Raw genomic sequence first — 23278 nt, forward strand, 5'->3', positions numbered from 1 at the left:
ATTCTGGATAGTGAGAGGGTAGAGTAGTGATGGCGCACTAGACTGACTACCACCAATATGTGGAAAGGCAGAAACAGCTTGTATTACTAGTAAACACTACAGACCTGTCGTACAATCTTGTCGTCATCACAGCTGTCAGAGTTCACCTCGTTATCAGCTTCATAACCATCCTCTTGAGCCTTGCTCTTGCTATTCATTGGTCCATCCATGTCATCATCAATCATCAGCTGTGACCAATCAGCTGCTTCAGTTTCACAAGCTCCGCCTTGACTAAAAAGGTAGCTAGTTTCCATTACCTCGGTTCCATCTTGTTGTGTAAAGCCTGGGACAGAGAGCAGAGTCTTGATGGATACCTTGGTGAAGGAATCACAAAGACCTCGACCAAGTGTTGTTTTTAGGGCAGGTGAATTCAAAACTGTTTGCTCGGTTTGAGACAGCAAGGAATCGATACTTGAAATGCCCTAGGAGATAAAAATTCCCCATTGGAATACACATTACACTAGATAAATGAAAAAGAAAGAAAGATGAACGCTGACAACTCCCCCCCCCCCCCCCCCCCCCCAGCCTATTCGATCTTGGATGATCTGCCCACCTCTCCCTGAGAAGAGAGTTCCCATCATCGTAGTTTATAAAAGATTCTCAACCTACCTCTTGATCCTTCCAAAACCCAGCATACGCCATCCTGATACACACAGCCAAGACAACCTCAAATAAAACCACAGCATCGCTATAATCCTTATCGTTCCTTGGATCGACGGTGAGTGAAGAGACGTAAAAATAACTAAACAACCAGTCCAATAGTTCAAAACTATAACTTGGGCCGCTATCAGCCACAAACAACTCGACGAAAAGTTTATTTGATACCAGTAAGTTTAAACAGGCTTTCCAAACGTGGTAGCGAAGAGTTAGGTTCGCAAGAGGTCTGATACAGTCTTGCTGGTGTTTTCCTGTTGTCTCCTCTTGAGGCTCTACTGGTGAACGAACACGAACGTCAATGTCACTTTGATTCCTCGTATCCTCTTGGATTTTATTATTCAAGCGTTGATCATGAAATGAAGAAGCGTTTCTTTTTTGTTCTGTTTTGCTATCATCCTCTTGGATACCTTCTTGCGTAGCATTTGTAGTGCTTTCAGTTTTAATCTTACTTAGTTCTATTTTGGCAGTATCTCTTAACAGGACTAGAAACGCGCGAATAGCAGTGGCCAACTCCTCTTTACTTGTGCTTTCCTTTTCCTCACATTCAAGCTCCTCATCTTTAGTCTTAACAGTTTTTACCTTCTGAACAGAATTAGAACGATCTTCTAAAGACGCCAGGAATTCAAATACTTCAATAACTAGCGGTTGTAGTTCTTCTTCCTCTAGAAACATCTGCAACTGTGTCAGCCCTCCACAGCTGAAGAACAACCCTTTAGAGGAACTACTGACAAGAAGCGACGGCAAATACCCCAGCAACAGTCTTAAGACATCCTTGGTAAGGTAACATGAACTCGATTGCGACCTTGTTGTTCGTTCTTCTGGAAGACTTATCTTCTCGCGGCTAAGGCAAGTGGAATCGGGTAAATCACTCCCTTTGCTTGGATAATCAGCTTGCACAGGAGATGACTTATTTCGCCGTGAATCAAAGCGGAAGATTGACGGAAGAAGCACAATTCGAAACAGCTCGTCTTTCAGGTTCACAGAGCCCAGTACAACAAGAGGTTTGAGTGACTTTGCTGTTTCAAAGGCTAACACCGAGTCACCACTCGTTAACAATGAACAATATTGTGATAAACAAGACCACGAGGGATACTCTTGTGGGATTCGTGTTACGTGTCTTGGAGACCGCGCAAGCATCTCTCCCCAGACTCCACCATTTCCTTTAGATGGACTTGACTTTGGGGATTTTGAATAGACTTTTTTGGTTCTTGTACGGGATGTGTTCTGAGCATTCGTTTGGGTTTCCTGTGGTTTAGGGGTTACAAATGGATCGTCAAGAGCTGTCAGGATCAATTGGTTAATCAATCGAAGAATCTGCGTCTGTAATAATCGAGGACGTTGAAAATATCTACCAACAAGGAAAAGAAGCGTTAACTTAACATGTAGTCCTAGTTATAGTTAAATCAATAGTGTCAAGTATGCTTACCTGGTCAACAATGGGCCGATCAGATCATCGGGTTTAATGCAGCTACAGACACCTACTTTACCGAGACAAGTGATGACTTGACATGAGAGGTACTGAGTCTTACTTGCCTTGAACATGGTAAGTAATGATGTAACGGGTATCAAGATGTGACACTGATCACCTGGGGACACAATCAACACTAGATAAGTTCAACGTTAGCCACTAGTATCAAGATGTGACACTGATCACCTGGGGACACAATCAACACTAGATAAGTTCAACGTTAGCCACTAGTATCAAGATGTGACACTGATCACCTGGGGACACAATCAACACTAGATAAGTTCAACGTTAGCCACTAGTATCAAGATGTGACACTGATCACCTGGGGACACAATCAACACTAGATAAGTTCAACGTTAGCCACTAGTATCAAGATGTGACACTGATCACCTGGGGACACAATCAACACTAGATAAGTTCAACGTTAGCCACTAGTATCAAGATGTGACACTGATCACCTGGGGACACAATCAACACTAGATAAGTTCAACGTTAGCCACTAGTATCAAGATGTGACACTGATCACCTGGGGACACAATCAACACTAGATAAGTTCAACACTACCCACTAGTATCAAGATGTGACACTGATCACCTGGGGACACAATCAACACTAGATAAGTTCAACGTTAGCCACTAGTATTCCGTCTCTAAAGAAGCCTAAAGGTACCCAACAGAAAACCGTAGATCCATGTCTCACTTACCAAGTGTTCGACTTCGTTTATCATTCTCCATTTCCATATCCCCAGCAGACTCTGAGCTCTCCTCTACATCTGACGTCATCAGATCAACCGGTGGCTGAAATTGTAGGTACGATTCCTCTGACTTACGACGAGTCGGTATCTCAACCTCCACAAGACAATAACTCTTTCCTTTCTTGACCAACGAAATCACCTTCCCAATAACACTTAACATGTGGAATATATTGACTCGAGGAAGATCTCGTATTGCTTGGGGTATTGGTTGAATCACTACAGACTCAGATCCAGGCCCTTCCGCGCGACCTCCTGGTGACGTCACCATCATGTCTTCCATTTTGAGAACGGCTGAGATCACGTGTTCAAAGCCATCGTTGAGCGCGAACTGTTCGAGGAGTTCCCGAGACAGTGCGAGCAAAGATGAATTGATAAGTGTTCCAAATTGTAGAGTTGAACACAAGAAAGAAAGAAGACCTTGAAGAGAACGCGAGAAAAACAACACGTAGTGAAATCGCTTCCACAGCGCAGACTTTCCCAAGCATTCTGACTGACATTCAGAGGAAAGTTTTTGACTTAAATGTTCGATTTCTTCTGCTAGTTCCTCAAGCTGTTCAGCAGTGAAGACGGCATTTGACAAGGCGTTCTCCACGAGGGCGACCAGGTTTTTGACATACGAGCTTTTCACAAGCTGTTTCGCTGACTTTGGATTTTTAAATGTGGTGTACAAGAAAAAAAGGACAGTTCTTAGCATAGATAACTGAGCAGTTACACAAGATGAACTGTCCCAAGCGCAATAGATCTCGTCGAGATCCTCGTTCTGTCCATCCTTTATACAAAGGATAATGTCAATCAATTGACCAGCGGTCTTCATAGTTAAAGTAGTATCACAACTCGAGATGTCACGGCAACATAGGTTCTCTAGCACTGACAGAATTAGGTTAAACAGCTCCAAGGTATTGATGGTAACGTCTTGGCCGCTTTCTTCGGCACTTTCTGCAGTTTCCTTCGTTTCCTTTCCTTCCTTTCCAGAGCTCTCTGGAATTTGACAAACAGTATTTGGTGTTTCTGTACTTTCCACGAGACTTGAAATTCCACTGCTTTGACGATGGAACTGAACCTCATGAGGACTGGAGCTATCACTAGGGTTCGAACTAAGAATCCCCATACTCCCCATGCTGCTTACACTACTTATACTGGTCAAGATATCGCTCTCGTCTGCTACACTTGAAGAATCTGTGCTGTCCTTCAATGGAAGAACAAGACCACAGCTTATTGTAGCATCCTGTTTTGAAGTCAACGTTTTCTCTTCAGAATCATGCAAACTCGCCTGGTTAGTAGAGCTGGCTGGACTAGCGAAACGATCATCACAATGCTTTAAAATCATTTTCTGGATGGTAATGGAATGGTAAGGTTTGGCTTTGGGGTCTCGGAAATAATTCTCCCACTCTAACATCAGCACTTCAAGACCTAAAACAAGATCATTATTATGATTAGGAGTATGAACAAGTTACAATTGGTTGTTTAGTATAGAAGACTAGAATTCCACGCGCCGCCTTCAGTGTATCTCTATTTGCGCGCGACGAACGACCTCTCACGACACGACTTCGTCGCTCGAATAAAAATCTCCTGCCGAAGATTTCGATTTCGGGCAAGTCTAAATAAAAACGATCGCTATATTTTATAATTTATACCTACCTCAGTTCCATTATTGTTTTAGACCAGGCCATTCCTAGCTCTACTCTATTCTCATTCGTCTTTTTACCCTCTACGCCTTTCTTCCCACCTGTTCTCTTTCTATCCATTTCCCAGTCTTTGCCTTTCATTCGTCTTCCCATCCACCTCTCTTTCATACAGTCTTCTCCCTTCCCTACCAATCGTTTTTCTGTTCGTCTCTCTTCCCACTCCTCCCCTTTTCAAAGATTCCTTGTTTCCCATTCTTGTATACCCAGCATAGATATCAGGCTCACAACCCTCCCCCCTCCCCTCCCTCCTCCCAAAAAACAACAACAAATAAACAACATACAGTACCTTGCAGCATGTCATGTCCAATAGGTGGTACTCTAAAGAGCACTGGTAGAATGGTCACAAGTAGGTGTGCTAGTGCACTACTACAACCTGCAATCTGTATCATAAATAAGTATAAGTATCAATATTAATTACTCTTTGGTGGGAATTAAGGGTTGTTGTTGTCTCTCTGTTGATTCAAGGGCTTTTCTCTTATTCAGTTTTTACGGTATTTTTACGGTAGTTTGTCTAGTAGAAAAAACAAAAGAGATAGAGTTGGTCCCATTCTCCACGCCTTCATTTTCGAGGAACGCCTTAGCAAAACTTCAGTTGTCCTCCGTCTTGTGACTTTCGTCTTGTGACTTTCGTCCTGTTTATCAAGGAAAGAAGTGGAGCAATGGATTGGGAAGATGTTTGGGATCAGCATGGAGAAAATGTACCATGGCAAATGCATGTTCCTCATCCATCTTTAGTGAGAAACATTAAAGTATTGACCGGAGGTAAAGAAAAACAGCGGATTCTAGTGCCCCTATGTGGAATGTCAAAAGATCTGATATGGTTGGCTGATCAAGGACATACAGTCGTAGGAATAGAGGCAGTCAGAACACCTATCAAGACATTCTTCGACAAGAATCAGTTAGAATACGATTTAGATGCTATCAACATAGCCCCGTCTGGCGCCTACATATTCAAAGCTAAAACCAAAGATATAACGATCGTAGAATGTGACTTTTGGTCTTTTCGAAAAGCTGCTGTTGGTGGACAACCTTTTGATGCTGTTTGGGATAGAGCAGCTCTTATAGCAATGCTGGCAAGAACCCAGGAAAGTGAAATATCTATAGGGAAAAAGTATTTGCAGGTATTAAGAGATATCCTGACTCCTTGTGGTCGCATACTGATTGAAACCATGCTGTATGATCCAGAAGAAAGGAAAGACAGTTTTGGACCAGCCTTATGCACAAACCAAACACTGAAAGAAATATGTGATGAAGACTGGGATATGGAAAAAGTGGAGTCAATCGCACTAAAACCTGGTGAACGCTTTCAGAATTTTGCCTTTCCTTACAATGTTGAAGTTGTTATACATCTTTTGAAGCCCAAGCAAACATAAGATATATCATTATCTACAGACCAAACAACATAACCATAAACACTACAAGACTATTTTTTCTAGAAATTTGTGTCTTACTTGAAGCCACTAGGGCAAGAGATCTTACTAATAAACAGCCTTGAAAATAACGACTCAATAGTTGCAATAATGAGCCTAATAAATCAATATGACTACTGGGGGGAAGGGGGGTGGGGATGCAAGTTCAGACTTTAATATAATCAAGAGATTATTGATCATACCTTGTTTGCTAGAATGCAAAGAACTTCCAGTAGCATCAACCCTGGTCCCTTACACAGATACTTTACCAGGAGCTCCTCGTCACCTTCTTGACATTTAGCAAAAATAATGTCCTGGAATTCTCTTGCCAATATGTTGCTTACACTATGAATATCCCTACAAGGTATCAATATAACGTTTGCATGATGGCATCATTGACCTCTACTACCAGACTCCCTTGCACACTTTCTTTCATCCAGTCAATATTAGCACTAATTGTCTTACTATTCTCATGAGGGGATACAAATTAAAATGAGAAAAAAATCGCAAAGCATTTTGGTAGTGGGAGTCAAATGATACCATCATGCAAATGTCCTATTGATGCAAATATAACATGGTACTCATTATTAAGGTGTGGAGTGGGGTAGGGACTTTGCAAGCTTTGTCTCCATGCCCTTAGGAAGTAGATATCCATATAAGATATCAATTGACAGAAAGATATCACCTTTGTGATATTAATCAAATTGCTACCTTTATTAAGGTGATAGGGTGTGGTGGGGTGGTAGGGTAGGGGTAATATAAATAATAATAAACTTTATTTAGAGAGGATGACACATGATGCTCCTAGCTTAGCACTGATAAATTTATGGTTTTCTCTGTTTAAAGTCTTTGAATGAGTTGAAACTGCTTTTTGCATGGTCACCTGAGCCACAGTGAAGGTCTAACCATTTGCAGATATTTTGAGAGGAAAGGTAGCACCATCTTTTCAGATATTTAAAAACCTTGGGTGTTGGTCCAGCCGAGGCTTGACCTCACAACCTCCCACAAAATAATCAAGTGCTGTCCAACCGAGCCAGCCGGGAGGTGGCCTTGCTTCTATGCCCCTAGGAAGCTGAGACAGTATGCTCACACTATGAATACCCCTATCACAAGGTGTCAAATTTAGGTTCCAAAATGGCCATCACACAGAAAAGCTGGTGCAAGTAGCCAAGGCAGCCCAAGAGGAACAAAACGTTGATACGAAGTTTTACATTTTTTGCAAAATAGAACATGATATATTGGTCTTCACCACAAACAAGGTACCAATTTCATTCTAAGATATAACTAGCTAAAAACTAGTGTGAGCTGCGTCGGTGTTTCTAATGAAACAGTAATGATGAAAAGGTAAATTATACACCGTGAAAAGATGAAAAAACTTACTGACGTTTCGGACGCTAGTCCTTCGTCGGAGTACGAAGGACTAGCGTCCGAAACGTCAGTAAGTTTTTTCATCTTTTCACGGTGTATAATTTACCTTTTCATCATTACAATTTCATTCTACTAAGCATAAAGAATATAATCAGCTAAAGGCCCTATTACATGTTGAAGTTTGAGCTGAAACTAGTGTGTGATGGTGTTGTGAGACAAGTTTCTCAGGGGTGGTACACAGCACAATTTTATCCTGAAACTTTTTCATACAAGTTTTGGTTGCAAAAATAGAAAATATCTCCTTGCACAACTAAAACTTGTATCTCGAACAATGCCTTGCATTCATTTCATATTTACCCAAATGATGGCATCTTTCCTGTGTGTCCACCTACAGAGGAGTATGTCTTTAGAAACTCTTTGAGAAATAACTTCAAGTACTTGGATTTATCCTTTAGAAAGAAGAAAAACATTTTTCATATTTAATATGCTATAATATACCACATGTACCAATTTCCCTTTGTGTACATTAACAATAAAATGAAATTATACTTGGAGAGTCTTTCATAACGAGCTGTTAGTTAAAAATCATTATGGGAAAGATACTTCCGGTTTAAATAAACCCATTTCCATCCCTTTCTCTTTCGATAGAAAAACAATCTGTTATTCTTTAGTATACCTGGATTACAGATATATAGGATAAGCTGTTCGATGAATATATATATGACGTTTAAGTATCAACAAAGGACGGGAATAGATATCAAAATGCTGGAGTAAATTAATCGATTTATACAGTAGTTTAAAGAATTAAGGTAGTGTTGTAAAGCGCTTTGTATTTTTTCAAAAATTATGCAAAATTTAATAAAGTATGCATGAATCGCTTATTGTAAAAAAAGGGAGGGAAAGCCAAACCGAAAAATAACGGGAAAAATAACACGAATTCGTTGAGAAAAACAAGCGAGTTTGATAAGACTCCATACAGAGACGTGTAGGTATTATGCAGAACTCTGTAAGCTCTTCAACACGCGAACTGTTACTGTGTTTATAATCTACCTACCCCTGGAATAACCGTAGTCAAGTATTGGCTCCAGCATTGCCTAAGAGAGTCTTCTAGCCTGGATTCCTCCATTTTTCTCTTTATCTTATTTATTTTTTAATGTCGAACTGGGTAAATTTGTCTTTCGATCACGTGCATTTTGTCAGCCATGAAAACAGCTGACTTTTGATGTAGAAATACAGTTCTTTCTATTGCATTGCTCCAAAATTCATCTCTTGTGGGTGTTAGGGATGTATAGCTAAATCTTTAGGGAAGATTTGAAATCATACTGAGGTATTTTCGTGGATAAAAAGGCGGCTAAAGTGAGAGTATCATCCTTTCTTGTTGTGATTGCACTATGGAGTTAGAACAAAAACACCGCTGACCACATATGCCTGACAACAGATCATCAAATCATCACTCGTAAATCTGTAAATGGATTTATTGCTCTACTACCAGTAAATATGTCAATAAGACATCACGGAATCTAATTCAGCTCTTTTTATTGTGTCCGTTATTAAGATATTTATATGATCTCCTAACTTTTGACTTGGCTTTTCCTAACCATTAAACTAACTATTAATTATATTTAGCATATACCAACTTGTGTACTTCCTAAGAACGCGCGCGCTCATTGGGTAATTGGAGGTGAATATTGTACGATATTCACCTCTGAATCTCGGAATATTAAGCCGGCAACAAAATGGCATTTGCCGGCAATCGTTTTGCTACAATTTCCAATGAGGAAATTGAAAAAATGAAAGTAAATGCCATTCCTATCAATACTAAAAAGGCAACGAAGCATGGTCTAAAATGCTTTGCTAAAAGTTTTGCGTGAATTTGTCACACAAACTAAAAGTTTCTGTTTGTTTGTTTTTATTGAATTATTGTATATAAATATAAGTTACTCGTACACAAATTGGCATATGCTAAAACAATTATTCGCCTCAGGCTCAGTGAATATGGAAAAAATATTTACCTCGCGTCTCGGTTAACCACAACAACAAATAAAAAAGAATTATTTTTAAAAATGGTAATAAAAAGCGATTATTTATTTATTTTTATATAAAAATTCAATATATCGTATAAGATAAAGAAAGATTCCAGATTGTAAGGAAACTTTTTTTTTTAAAGTTGATAATAGGTTTAGGTTTAGTTCCCAGAATGTTCTTCAGTGAAGATACCCAATGACAAGGAAAAAACCTTTTATCCCAGGCATAATGCTATCTCTTTTCAAACCTCTCGTCAACGATTCTTGGATTGAATATTGCCCTGCAAGCGTTTCCGACAGTAAAGATTACAACCGCAGTACAAATAGATATTTCATATATATTCTCATACACATATAAATAAAGACATAGTACTAAAGAGATTGACGCATGGCTCTGAAATGAGAAAACATTATTGAGTCAACTCAAAAGGGCCTAGTCTGGGTAGGACCAGAACGCAATGAGTGTCAAAAGCATCCGGTAATGAACCAAGTACCCCTGTCTAGATGAGTACTAGTTACTTTATATCAATCATACTAGGACTACATGCTAGATAGACGATTGAAAATGCGTCCCTGACGTCTGTTCTAATGTTCCAATGTTTGGAACTCTGATTATGACATCATTCTGTGTCGCGGTCTTACTGTCGTCATCATCATCTGTCTCATTTCCTATCTCTGGAATTGCATTTTTCGTTTCAGTGTAGGCATTCCTCGCGATGTCATGCAGACGCCTTTTTTCTGTTGGTCCCGTGTTGTCTACGAGCTCTGAGAAGATACTTTGGTGGTTTTTAAGAAGGAGGTATGGGACGTCGAATTCTTTAAGGCGACCTGCATCGAGAACCTTAAACATCGAAAAGATGAATGTTACGTTAGTGATAGACCGATTCATGGAAGGTAAATCTCTAGTCGCCGAGTATAGTTTGCATAACGTTTCTTGTTATTCATCTTTTTTCCTTCTTGCTTTCCTTCCTTCTTCATTTCAATTCCTTTCTTTTTTCTTTCCTTTCCTTCCCCACCCTTCCTTCCTTTCCTCCCTCCCTCCCTCGCTTCCTTCCTTCCATTCTTGCTTTCTTTTTCTTTCTTTCTTTTTTCTTTCGTAAGAAAATTCCTTTCAAATACGTGAAAGCAACTGGAGTACAAACCATGACTCTGTCAGAATCCATGATGGTATGAAGCCGATGAGCGATGGTCAACACGGTACAGTTACGGAACTTGTCTCTGATTGTAGACTGGATTAACGTATCGGTACTGGATAAGGAAAAAAAATACAGGGCTCAAACACAAGTCAGTGGGGGTAGTTTTCTTATGAATGGGACGGCACTTATACGGTACAGCATGTCGTAACAATTAAATGGCTTTTTCTACTGAATCGTCCAATCACAACACGGAGTTTCTTTGATGGTAAGTAATTGGCTGTAATCAAAGGGAGGTCACAGCTTTACTTACTTTGGGTCTACATTAGCAGTCGCCTCATCAATAACTAGAATTCGACTGTGTCTCAAGATGGCGCGTGCCAAACACACCAATTGCCGCTGGCCAACACTGAAGTTAGATCCAGATTCAGCCAACTCTTCGTCAAGTTTGTCAGGAAGATCTTCAACTGCTTTCTTCAACTGAACCTGAAAATATATCTCATTGAGTAACAATCTCTTGCAAATGGAGACATTCATGAAACATACCTCTTCTAGAGCATTCCAAATTTGGACATCAGAATGTTTATTGAACGGATCAAGGTTTTTCCGCATCGTCCCACTGAACAGAACAGGATCCTAATACAAATACAATAAAACTCATATTCACTCAATCTGCTGGCAACTATGATTTCAATGGCAACTTTACTCTTATTGAGGATGGTATACCTGTGGTATGATTGACAGTTTTCTCCTCAGGTCCTTCAGTCCAATATCCCGGATGTTCATATCGTCTATCCTGATGACTCCCGTTGGTTCCGCCAAACGAAACAACGTGGATAACAGCGATGATTTACCTGCACCAGTCCTACCTACAACACCAATCTAAAGGAGAATGCGTGACATGATTGGTTAGTATGCTGCCTGCTAAGCAAGAGGTCCACCGCAGTGACCTTACCACACATTTGTTTTAAGGTGCAAGTGTTCTGCCTGCTAAGCTAAGCAAGAGGTCCATAGTTTGGTCCTCAGTGACCTCACATAGTTATTTTAGAATTAAGTGTGGCTTGGTTGATAACTGTGTTGCGTACTAAGCAAGAGGTCTAGTTCAATTCCTCGTGATTCCACGTAGCTAAGGCTTCAGGTATTCTACCCTCGTATAGGTTTACGTTTTTAAAGAATACCAAAAGATATAAATCCTGCCTACCTTTTCTTTTGGTTTAATGACGCAGGAAATGTGATGCAATACTTTTGGTAATCCTTTATGATAAGAGAAGGACATGTTATTAAACTCTATTTGGCCCTCGTTCGGCCAGTTGTCTGGTGGCTTGACATCAGTCTCTTGAGGTGCTTCATGTTCAAGGTGGTAGTACTCAACAATCCGCTCAACAGACGTCATCTGAATCAATCACAACCAACAGATTTATCAGGGATATTCCAGTGCCTTTAAATAAATCCATCCATAGAGTAATCCTTCCTTCTTTACAAAACAATCCTTCCACTTACCAGGTTCTCAACTTCAGCACTTTCCTCGATGAACGGCTGAAAGGTGGCAGTCAGCATGATGGCATAGCTGACGTTCAAACCCACTATTCCTGCACTTAAACCTACAACTGCACAAATAAATAAATAAACATACAAATATGAAGACAAAGAAATACAAAAACTATTGGCAGTCAAATAATTATGCATCTAAAACCCGAGGCACGCCACAATAATATTTACAAGTTTTCATTTATTGCCCATTAGTGGAGTTCGACAAATCACTTGATTTGCCGGCATGCACTTTTCTGTTAATTCTTTGAACGTAATTCGTTAAAGTATAGTCAACAACCTCCCTTTCAAAATTACCTACCATCTTTAATAACAGGTGAAATCAAAGCCACGAATAGCAGAAATACGACACACAGAATATGTAGTCTAAAGGACAACCAGGCTTGACCGGAGATGTAAGTAAACCAAGCTCGAGAATGAGCGTCCTGGAACGATATGAACTGATCCTTGAATGTCTCTTGTACACCAAATGCACGAATAGTATCCAACCCAAGTAGAGTGGTGGAAAAATGACCGAACAAGGGACTGCGACCTGAGGATAACCAAACTATATCAGTATTGGGAAATTGGATGGAATGGGATAAATGGGCAGACGGACGGACAGATGGATGGAGGGATGGATGGAGGGATGGATGGATGGAGGGAGGGAGGGAGGGAGGGAGGGATGGATGGATGAATGGATGAATGATCAAGAACACCTTCCACTACTTACTTATTGCCTCAATCCTCTTGATTTCTCGTGAAGATTTCATGAAGTAGTTTCTAACCAAGATGAAAATCACAATAACGGGAAAGACAACCACCAGCGTGACTGGATTTGTGGCACCAACAAGAAACAAAATACCTAAGCATGTGAATCCAGTCTGGAATTACAAATAGAATACTTGGTTAACAACATATGGCCCTTGCTTGCATGGAGCAGACCAAAAGGGAAAGAATAGAGAGAGAGAAAGGACCAACCAATAGGACGTCACATAGGAGCCATGGAATATTGTCATCCACCACACTGATATCTTTAGCAAATCTGTTTAGAATACGACCTGAAATAACAATCATTGCCATTTCATGTAGTTATTTACAAGATATTACTCAAACAAACTCAATTGATTACTTGATTAAGTGTATTAAAAAGGTACGGACAGAAGAAGAGCGCATAGTTTTTCGACACAGTGTTTCGATGTCATCCATTCTATGAAAATTAACTTTCTCTTGTCCAATGTAATAAAAATATCGTCGTCAATCTCGCTTGGTGATAAGGCATAACCTTTTCTGCGATAGCAAACGTGGTGCATTATGGTCTAGCTTGGGTACCAACATATTTTGTTCATTATGTCTTATGGTGTTGTCTGTACCCAAACTAGATCAGAATGCACCCTGTTTATCGAAATCAGAAAAGACCACTGTACCTACCTATTGAATTATTATCAAAGAAATACATGGTCGCCCTCATAGTACTTGCAAGCATCTTTAAGTGAAGATTTCTAGACGCTACTATAGTCATAAGGAAAAATAGCTCAACACATATTATACTGAGAAAGAAAAGACCAATGACAAGTGCTGCGTAGACACCAAGGTAGTAATTCCGATCAGGACGAGTAGGACTGGACATGTTGGAAGAACTGTTCCGTGCTTGAAGGATCACGTGGTATGATTCTTCAACGTTCGTCCTGTATGTATGGAAAGTAAATCAATCGTTAATGATGATGGACGTACCGTAACCCTGGACGTGCGATAAGTCAGTACCGTATGTTTTCCACCCACTTTTACTAAAACCGCATTAACATATTAATACTAATTGTTAGAACTCACCATTCTGCGAGCCATAGATCACAGCACATAGCAACTACCTAAAGAAAAGAATGAATAACGTAAAGGTAGGAAATCAGTGACGATATGTGCATCTCATTAAAAAAATCCTTTAAAAATGAATACCAAAAGTCCTCCCACCTGACACACGGCAAAAAGAAAAACAACGAAGATCCCCAGGCCTAGGTTATGAAATGATCTAAGATATGAAAGATATGTCTTAGCACTGACAGCCCCTTCTTGCTTTTCTTCTTCTGGTAACAGGTCTTCTTTCTATTAGGAAGAAAAAAACATTGGTATAACTGGGAATGGTTTGGGATAAGAAGAGACTGTTTCATTGTCAATAACAACAGTAGCAGCAACAACATGACAAGTACATTCAACACTAAGTGCATTATTCTCTACAATATCATCGCAAACGTGGACATAAGCAGCAGCAACAACAAAAGCAACTGCAGCAATAACAGAAGCAGCAAAAGCAACAACAACAACAATCAAGCGCAATAACTTCAGGACTTGTGACAGTTTCCTTGAATCAAAATACAAACCCCTACCGTCTACACAAGTTTGATTGAATCCAAACACAAGTCTGAATGAAAAGGCTGAGGTGTGTGAACGAACCCCTTTACTCACATAAACCGAGGCAGATGTAGCTGCAGACATGACAGACAAGTTGCTTTCGATTAGCTTGGTACTCCTTAAGCAGACGCCACCTTGTTCTGACTTCTGTCTGCTAATGTTCCTTGCGAACCGATGTCTGATCTTGTCATGTTCTTCGTGCTCGTGTTCTAGAGCTACTTCTTCTTTTTCCTCATGTGTTAGTGAAATAAAATCCACCCCAGCTTGGAGTAAGTTCTGATAAGTGTCTTGACCTACGCATCTTCCCTGCATTGAAAAATAACGTTTGCGAGCATAGGTCTTCTGAGTTCGATAAACAAGATGCATTATTGCCTTGCTTCGATACAAACAACACCATATAAGGCATGATATGCTCACACCACAATGCACCATGTTCGCTACCTCAGAAAAGGTCTATTTCTCTAAAAGTAAAATTGTTATAAGTACCTCAGTCAGAACTAAGACCTTACTGGCTTGCTTCAAGAATTGAAGCTGATGTGTTACAAGAATACGAGGCTTGTCAGCGAGATAACCACAAATACACCTTAAAAAGAATAAGAATAACATATGGGTATACAACAACCCACAACAACACAACAACAACCCACAACAACACAACAACCCACAACAACACCTCTTCCATTACTTCCTTATTTTTTGTCAACATTCCCCTGTTTTCTTGGAATAGGATGTTGAGAAAGATAATCTTGCAAATGAAAATTTGTTTTCTTTGAGAAAGTGTCGTTGTCGAAAAGTGCTCCATGTGCTCCGTTCGTATCCTGTATTTCCTACGCATGCGCAGTAAGGTTTTCACCCTTGTGAAAAAAAGTAAATCTGTTTTGAGATGCCTTGTTTTCATGTCTGTACCTATCGTCTAAAAAGTAAAGATACTATTGGACTACTACTATTGGACTATTTTTATTACCAATGCTATTGACTAAATTCGATCACGTGATACACTTAAGATTCCAATCATACTTATCAAAGAGATGTCTTCCTACATTAGCATCTACAGCACTGAGAGGGTCGTCCAGCAGGTATATATCTGCATCAGAATATAAGGCCCTGTCACAGTAGAACAAAAACCGTATCAGTTGAAAGAAAGGATTGATTTTTCTTTTGTTCGGTAGAAGAAATTCATGACTAGGTATGAAAAGATAACAACGCTGCACTGGGGGAGGGGGACTAGTATGTCACAACTAGGTATGAAAAGATAACACTGCACTGGGGGAGGGGGACTAGTATGTCACAACTAGGTATGAAAAGATAACAACACTGCACTGGGGGAGGGGAGCTAGTATGTCACGACTAGGTATGAAAAGATAACAACACTGCACTGGGGGAGGGGGACTAGTATGTCATGACTAGGTATGAAAAGATAACACTGCACTGGGGGAGGGGGAGCTAGTATGTCACGACTAGGTATGAAAAGATAACAACACTGCACAGGGGGAGCGGGACTGGTATGTCATGACTAGGTATGAAAAGATAACAACACTGCACTGGGGGAGGGGGACTAGTATGTCACAACTAGGTATGAAAAGATAACACTGCACTGGGGGAGGGGGACTAGTATGTCACGACTAGGTATGAAAAGATAACAACACTGCACTGGGGGAGGGGGACTAGTATGAATTGTGCATTGTGCAACAAAGCACTTCATGGCACGGCAACCTAAATAGTGAACACACGCTCGTCTTCTAATATTAGGAAAAACTCGTCATGTCCTATCAATCACATAATAATATATAATAATATATATTAATATGAATTTATCTTTTGGCGAATGCTGTACCTTGCCAAACCTATTCTTGCTCTCTGTCCTCCACTAAGAGAAACTCCTCTTTCACCTACTAATGTCGTGTCACCTTCAGGGAGAAGTTCGATATCCTGTATAACAAGATAGAAAACAAGGGGGTGTTACAAGTGGGAAAAGACACAAAATCATGCTGTGCTGCAATGGTTGATGCAATAATTACTGGATTCTATCGTGAGGCCATATGAATCCTCCAGTTTCAAGTTCTTAGTTGATAGGGGTTGCCTTGATTTGTAAGAATATCAATGTGTTTAAAGGTTTTAAAGCGTTTGTATGTATTTGAAGGCAAGCGTTCTTTACTTTTACCGTTGATATAATATTTCGACATTGAAATGAGGCTAACCCTGAGAAAACGAGTCTTTAATGACGAAACACAGTGGTAGTGAGTGTTGACCTACCTGTTCCAACGCGCAGACTTTGATGACCTGTTTATAACGCTCTTCCTCATACTCTTTACCAAATATGATGTTATGACGTAACGAGCTGTTGTAGATCCAGGCCTGTTGAGACGCGTAAGCGATCTTGCCTTTAACATTGATGGTGCCTGACGTCATTGGGAGCTCACCCAGTATGGACATCAGAAGAGAAGACTGGAAATAAAACAGACGCGGGAAAACTAAATGAATGATATCTTTAAAAAGTAGGCGTGGTTAATGGCTTATTGCATGCTGTAACTTGTGCAACGCGTGCCTCTACAATGCCCTTGAATAGCATTTCATCTTGATGACTATTCAGTCAGTTACAAGATACATCCCAAGACTTTGTTCAATCAAATTGTACTCGATTAAATTGGACACATATCAATGTACACAATGTAACTAAGTGGAACAAAAAGTAAGTTTGACCGCCCTTTCGGCGCCCTTCATGTCAGTAACGATAGCCATGGTTCAACCATGGCTCAATATCACAGTCAAGGCAGGATTACCAAAAGCAAACAGAACCATTATTTACCTTTCCAGATGCTACAGGACCAATCACCCCGAGTAGTTCGCCCTATCAGTGATATAACAATAATGTATTAGAAGTAAAACGGCTTTCAGAGAAGCTTTCACGTGCTTTCAGTTCGACGTCCTTATGCTGCCCACTGCTGTACTTGCAGTGGTGATTAGCGATGACAAGTTTTAAAGAAGATAGTTTTGTCTCCAATAAACAAGATGGATCTGATTAGACTTCCTCGTAGCCACTATCAGTTAGAAAGTGTCGCGTGAACGACACTCATAGCGGCTGCGAAAAAGACTAGGATCTGATTGGACTGATTCTATGTTCTGTTTACAGACAGAAGACAGAAGGAACAAATCATGGGCTTTCACAAGGACTTCTGATAAATACTGGCTTCTTCGAATCATGGAAGACAAAGTAAACACTAAAAGCCATGAAACTAAACTTGAGATATGTGGATGGTACTTACTGCTTTGACTTCAAATGACACATCATCTAGTGTAGGACTTGCAATTTTCTTCAATAGAAAATATACAGATTAGTACGAAGCAACATCTTGATGATGATGATGGTAATGGAAAAGGGGGAGACTCAAAAATAAAGGTTGAAAAAAATTTCAGGATGTATTGATGGGGAAAACAAATTTTACAACTTACTTTGTTCCAGTTGGCCGTCACATTGTCAGCTTTTACTGTGCAGTCTTGAAGTTTTGGTCTCAACTGTGAAGTGATAAGGCCTTTTGACTGCATCTCATCAAGCAACAACAGCTCCTACACGTACACAAAGTTACACATTAAATACAAAACTGAAGAGGTCAGCGAGTAAAGTAAAACGTTGACCTCCCCACACCTGTTTCAAAAACTATTTATAGACTCCTTACATGTGACATCAAAGCAAACTCAATTTGGAGGCAGTAAAAAATACAAGAATTTGAGTCTCATGAGAATTTAAAATCTCTGTTATGTCCTCCATTTCTATGTGCTGCAAGGGGTCTATTGTACCTTGGCAGTACATTAGAGAGATCACGGTGTACCCAGTGTAAAGGCGCTTATAATTGTCCATCTCTCACTGCTGAGGGTGTGGGATGAACCTACCACCATATCTGAATAGTGGTCAGTGTTTGGTAGTTCTCTCCTTAGTTACGAGTATACAGCAGCTAGGTATTACCAGTTTTCTTCCTTCACTAAAAGAACGTCTTATTCATTATTTGGTTCTAACTTCAAATTTTTGATTTGTTGCCAGTGTCCAGCGTTATAACAGAGCGTGAGAAAAAAAACAAGCAACGATTTAAAAGACATACCTCCATACGAATAAGTGATGCTTTGCTTTCATTCAGCAATGTAATGGCGATTGGGAAGTACATTGCCATGACAACACGAATAGAGTTGAAGAGAGACACACAGGTGAATACTTTAGAAGCAGTCAGAACCTCTCCTGACATCACGTACGTAAGAAAGGTAATAAAGCTGATTAAAGCAAGAGAGCTGAAGAAAAATGATGCAAATAATCCATTCGCCAATGAGGTTCGTAGAAACCATTTGAGCTCGTTCCTTGAAAATAAAAAAATATGGACACCTAAGAAAAGAGATTTATATGCTCTAATCTTTCACTAGTGGAACCATATTATACTTGTGCAACACTGTGAAAGAAAACCCAAAGTAACATATGATCTGTATTAGCAAAGTCATGCAGAATGTCATTTTAGGATACACAGTACACAAATTCATTTCATTTTTGAATAAAACAAACTTAAGAAGAAAAATAAATAAATAAATAAAACGTGCTATGGGCTTTTAGAGAAAAGGACCCGATTGTGTCTTGTGCATCCTTAAGAGAAATAAATCCCTCTAAAACCATTTGTCAGCAAACAGCTGGCACTGTTGCACCATCTCTCAACCAACCCAGTTTGTGCTGTTCTCCATGCTTTTTGTTTATAACATTGGTACACAATATTCCTTAGAGTGATGACATACTTTCTTAGTTTAGTGATCCATTCAGTAAAGGAGTTTTCCCAAGTGTACATTTTAATCACTCTCATCCCAGCGATGACTTCATTCATTATCTTTACTCTCTCGTCCATCCATATCAGTGCTTTGGTTCTATATATTATAGAGATGGGTTAAAATAAACATCAAATAGAAGAGCTGTATCAACTAAAAATAAACTACTGGTCAACCAGAAGAATAGAAGATAGTGGACGGTTAATCAGATCATTTTCTATTCTTGTCTTGGTGATGTTATTATATGAATTTTGTACATTTCTTTGAAAAGGCAGGACTTTTCATGGTCACTATATATGTTGTGATGAATAGAATCACCGGCTATCATCATCATCATCACCATCATCGTCATCATCATCATCATCATCATTATCATCATCATTATCAACATAAACATTCAACACTTTTATTATCATTATTATCATCATTCTCAGCAACATCAAGATCAACATCCTCATCATCACTGCCATTACCAACATCATCATTATCATTACTACCACCACTACAGTCATCATCAATTCTGATGTCCTACAATTCAAAAGCTTAGCAATAAACATTCAATACATACATAAAAAGCTGTTCAGAGTAATGATTAATGCATTAACAACAAGAATACTGAATATGTGCCATGCATGGTTCTTTACAGTCACCTAAGCCATGCTCTAAAGAAACGTCCTTACCTAAGTGTCATTAACAAAGTACCCATTTTGATTTCCATCGGAGCAAGACATATCAGCAAGCCCATCCCTGCTACAGCTGCCATGCCAATCTGATACCACAGCAAGACCAACACTACCACAACCTCTAATGGACCAAGAATCAGATAGTGTAGAAATGGTGCAGTCTGGAAAAGGAAACAATGGCATGTAAAATATGACTTTAGAATAATGAGCCATGATCTACAGTCAGCCAAACATAGCCTCCTTCAAGAGACAAGTTTGATTCTTACAGTCATACACTGCTACCTAGATTTCTTGATCTAACATCAACGTACCCAGTCAAACTTCTGTGTATCAGATGACACCAAATTAACAATATTTCCAGTTGTTGTTGAAGCAAGTGCAGCATTACTAAGACGTAAAGTCTAGAGTGAAGAGAAAATAAACAAATAAAAAATTAATCAAAGCTTGTAACACACATTTCCACATGTTTCAATTAGTAAAGGTGGGGTTCCTTCTTACCCCTCCAAAAAAAAAACCAATAAAATCCTCCTTACCCAAAAAAAATCAGTAAACCAAAAATCTCAAATATTTTATATGAAACACACACAGTCTGTATATGCTTGGGGACTTGCAGGTGAGCAGCTAAGAAACCCAAATGGTTGCGATTCAAAGAACATATTTTTTAATGTTTTCAATACCACTAACCTTGCTATAAATAAGAGAGGTACAAGCCACCCTGACTCTCATTCCATAAACATTTCTCAAATAGGAGAATGGAGTGTTGAAAATTGTAATGAGAAATCCACACAAACCAAGACCAGCAGCAAACAGATATGCATCTCTAGCTGGCATGGTAGAGTCTTCAGAGAAGTAGGTAATCAACTGCCCAAGCAACATAGGTTGTAGGATACGCAAGCCATCCTTTAACAGTATGAGATTACTTTTCAGTTATCTATGTAAACTAGACTTTAAAACCCTAGCCATTATCTTAAATCACAATCATATATATTCAATTGGTAGCAGATATAAAAGAAAGAATAATTGTTGCAGCATGAAGCAAGATTATTGCTGCACCCATGAAAACAGTCTATTTAAAAACATGTTACACTGCACTGCAAACTTACTGCAAAAATGGCCAGTATCCCAAGTGCTGCATATCCTTTACCAAAAGCTTTGACCAAGGCTTTAACTAAGCTAGGTTTCTTAACTTTTTCATTATTTTGTGACCTGCGAACTTCATTTTCCCATTCACTGTAAAAGAAAAGTTAAAAGTGTATGACAGCAGAGCATAGTTTAGAGTTGGGGTCTAATCTGAGGGGTCTGAGGTTTAATGCCCTCAACTCCTGACAATTCTAAAATTTAGGCTCTCAGAAATGTGATTTATAGCCACATGGTTTTGAGGATAATAGGATGCTTGCATGATGGTGTAATTTGACTCCCACTACCATAATGCTTCATGAATTTTCTTCCTTATTTAAATTTTGTATCCCTCATGAGATTAGTAAGACAATTGGTGCTAATTAACTGAACATCCTATTGCAACGTAATTTATTGCATTAATAAAGTCATGCTAAAAGTTTTAGGCAAATCAAAAACTCAAAATGTGGGTTGGGAGCAGGGCTCAGCTTCCATCCCCCCCCCCCCCCCCCAATCCCCACCATTCCTATCAGCTAGAACAGACATAACTACCCATGGAGGTAGTTAGCAATGATTAGCGCATGTGGTAAAAAAAATCCAGCCATTATCTCAAAGTTGCCAAGGCCATGCAAACATAAAAAATAAATGGAGAATATTTCCACACATTTTTTATTTTAATCCTAAAAAAACATGCTGGGTTAATTAATATTAAAGATAAAATATTAATATTATTTACTTTTGAAGTTTATCACACAAGGTGCCTGTCTGGTCGGGTGTCATGAGCCCATATAAGTCACTTGCTTCTAGAGGTCGCTTGGCACCAAGCGAAAGAAAACTATTGAGCCACCTAATGAAAAAGAACAATATTAATAAACCAACAAAGGATGAGAAACCTTATTGATGAACCAATGTTAACAAAATAAGAGATAAACACATTCAAAGGGATCAGTGCTAATCCATGAAAACTGGTAATCTAAATCTTTAATTCGTGGGGAACGTCATGACACATTTCATGATATAATATTTAATGCTTTATTTATCAATGACTGCATTTCAGTAGTTGTTTTTCTCTTATTTAGACTAGCTCATATATTCTCTAGTTCTCAACAAGAGCAAACGTTTTTCTCTTGACTACCTTTATCTAAATTTAGTGGAAATGACTATTACCATAAAGTAATATATTTTGACAAGAATGAAGCAGCTTTCATAGGTGTTGGGATCACACCAGCACTGTCTTTTCTGCCTCCTAACAAATCAGCACTGGCATCATCCTGCTTATAGCTTCCATCATCATCATCACCTTCATCATCATCATTCTGCTTGTCAAAAGGTTTCTTATCTAAGTTGCACAAACTACCACTCTGATCTTCTTGATGATTCATCTCTTCTGATAAACAAACTATGTACTTTGCAACAACAACAACAACAAAAACAGAAATATGTTACAGCAAAATATAAACATAGACAACATAGATGTAGGGTTTCAAAACATTTATGGTTTAATATGGCTATAAGGCTTGAGTTTGCTGGGTTATCTATGACAAATGGTTATTTGTTTATAAGACCCCTATCTCCCTTTTTAAGAAGGCTGTGCCATGCCTGCCTGCAATAAATAACCCTAAAGGCTTAATAAAGCTTCAGATATTAATGACTGTGAAGTACTCTAGAAGGTAGTGGGAGGGGGCTTAAATTTGAAAATTAAGTAAACTAGCATGTCTAACGTGCTAAAGTAGAGTACAAAAACTAAATGTGTGCAATAGTTATCACTATTTAGTAGAAAATAGCACTAATTAAACAAGAGAAAACAATAGAATTAGCATAAGATAACATTACTTAGTGATTTTGTTGCACACATTTAGTGTTTTTACTCTAGGAGGGCTGCATGAGACTTTCGTTAGCAAAAAGGGCTATAAAACCACACCCTGTGTAAACAGAACATTCAGGACAAAGATCATGGCTTGTTCTAGGATTTCTAATAAAACCTCGAAATAAATTTTACGGTTGATTTCTTTGCCCTTTGCAAGCTTTTAAAAAGATTACTATACCTTTACGTATACCTTGCTGCCACAATGGTAGTATCGATGGTTCCGAGGTTATACTATACTATATCTATGGCCTTCCTGTGGTGTTGCATGGGGAAACCGCTGAGAAAAGCGGACATCAAATGACATCATGCAAGACTGACGAGGAGGGGGTGAAACTATTTATTTCTTAT

The 23278-nt window shown here is 39.1% G+C and overlaps 3 protein-coding genes across 3 annotated transcripts in view; 1 reads left to right on the plus strand and 2 right to left on the minus strand.

Moving 5' to 3' along the window:
* The window catches only part of LOC116288371 (lysosomal-trafficking regulator), a 32576-nt gene extending 23812 nt beyond the window's left edge, over positions 1-8764 (minus strand). Inside the window, exons 1-8 of the mRNA XM_089028070.1 lie at positions 8435-8764; positions 7738-7829; positions 6216-6369; positions 4890-4983; positions 2868-4328; positions 2123-2282; positions 649-2044; positions 105-461 (exon numbers count right to left, since the gene is read on the minus strand). Of these exons, the coding sequence (XP_088884196.1) occupies positions 105-461; positions 649-2044; positions 2123-2282; positions 2868-4328; positions 4890-4983; positions 6216-6369; positions 7738-7829; positions 8435-8506 (3786 nt within the window). The 5' untranslated portion in view covers positions 8507-8764. The remainder of the gene's footprint in view (positions 1-104; positions 462-648; positions 2045-2122; positions 2283-2867; positions 4329-4889; positions 4984-6215; positions 6370-7737; positions 7830-8434) is intronic.
* On the plus strand, positions 5204-6107 carry LOC116288372 (putative thiopurine S-methyltransferase). Its single transcript, XM_031695148.2, has one exon. It carries the CDS (start codon positions 5263-5265, stop codon positions 5974-5976), a length of 714 nt encoding a protein of 237 aa, XP_031551008.2. The 5' UTR covers positions 5204-5262; the 3' UTR covers positions 5977-6107.
* A 73-nt stretch (positions 8765-8837) lies between the features above and the next one.
* LOC116288381 (ATP-binding cassette sub-family C member 4) lies at positions 8838-23156 on the minus strand. Its single transcript, XM_089028227.1, has 30 exons — positions 23109-23156; positions 22231-22450; positions 21800-21910; positions 21051-21177; positions 20632-20847; positions 20259-20348; positions 19945-20108; positions 19238-19363; positions 18565-18814; positions 17921-18034; positions 17734-17781; positions 17277-17318; positions 16724-16915; positions 16305-16399; positions 15488-15574; positions 14957-15053; positions 14525-14776; positions 14033-14164; positions 13895-13932; positions 13496-13752; positions 13046-13125; positions 12798-12948; positions 12387-12617; positions 12038-12144; positions 11739-11930; positions 11264-11419; positions 11084-11173; positions 10851-11023; positions 10547-10652; positions 8838-10245 (listed from the first exon to the last, which is right to left on the minus strand). Exons 2-30 carry the CDS (start codon positions 22443-22445, stop codon positions 9952-9954), a joined length of 4233 nt encoding a protein of 1410 aa, XP_088884353.1. The 5' UTR covers positions 22446-22450; positions 23109-23156; the 3' UTR covers positions 8838-9951.
* Positions 23157-23278: the final 122 nt, after the last annotated feature.

Source organism: Actinia tenebrosa, unplaced genomic scaffold, assembly GCF_029948245.1.
Source record: "Actinia tenebrosa isolate PJP-AT-01 unplaced genomic scaffold, QUT_ActTen_1.0 PGA_scaffold12__29_contigs__length_12842862, whole genome shotgun sequence".
In the NCBI taxonomy this organism is placed as follows: domain Eukaryota; kingdom Metazoa; phylum Cnidaria; class Anthozoa; order Actiniaria; family Actiniidae; genus Actinia; species Actinia tenebrosa.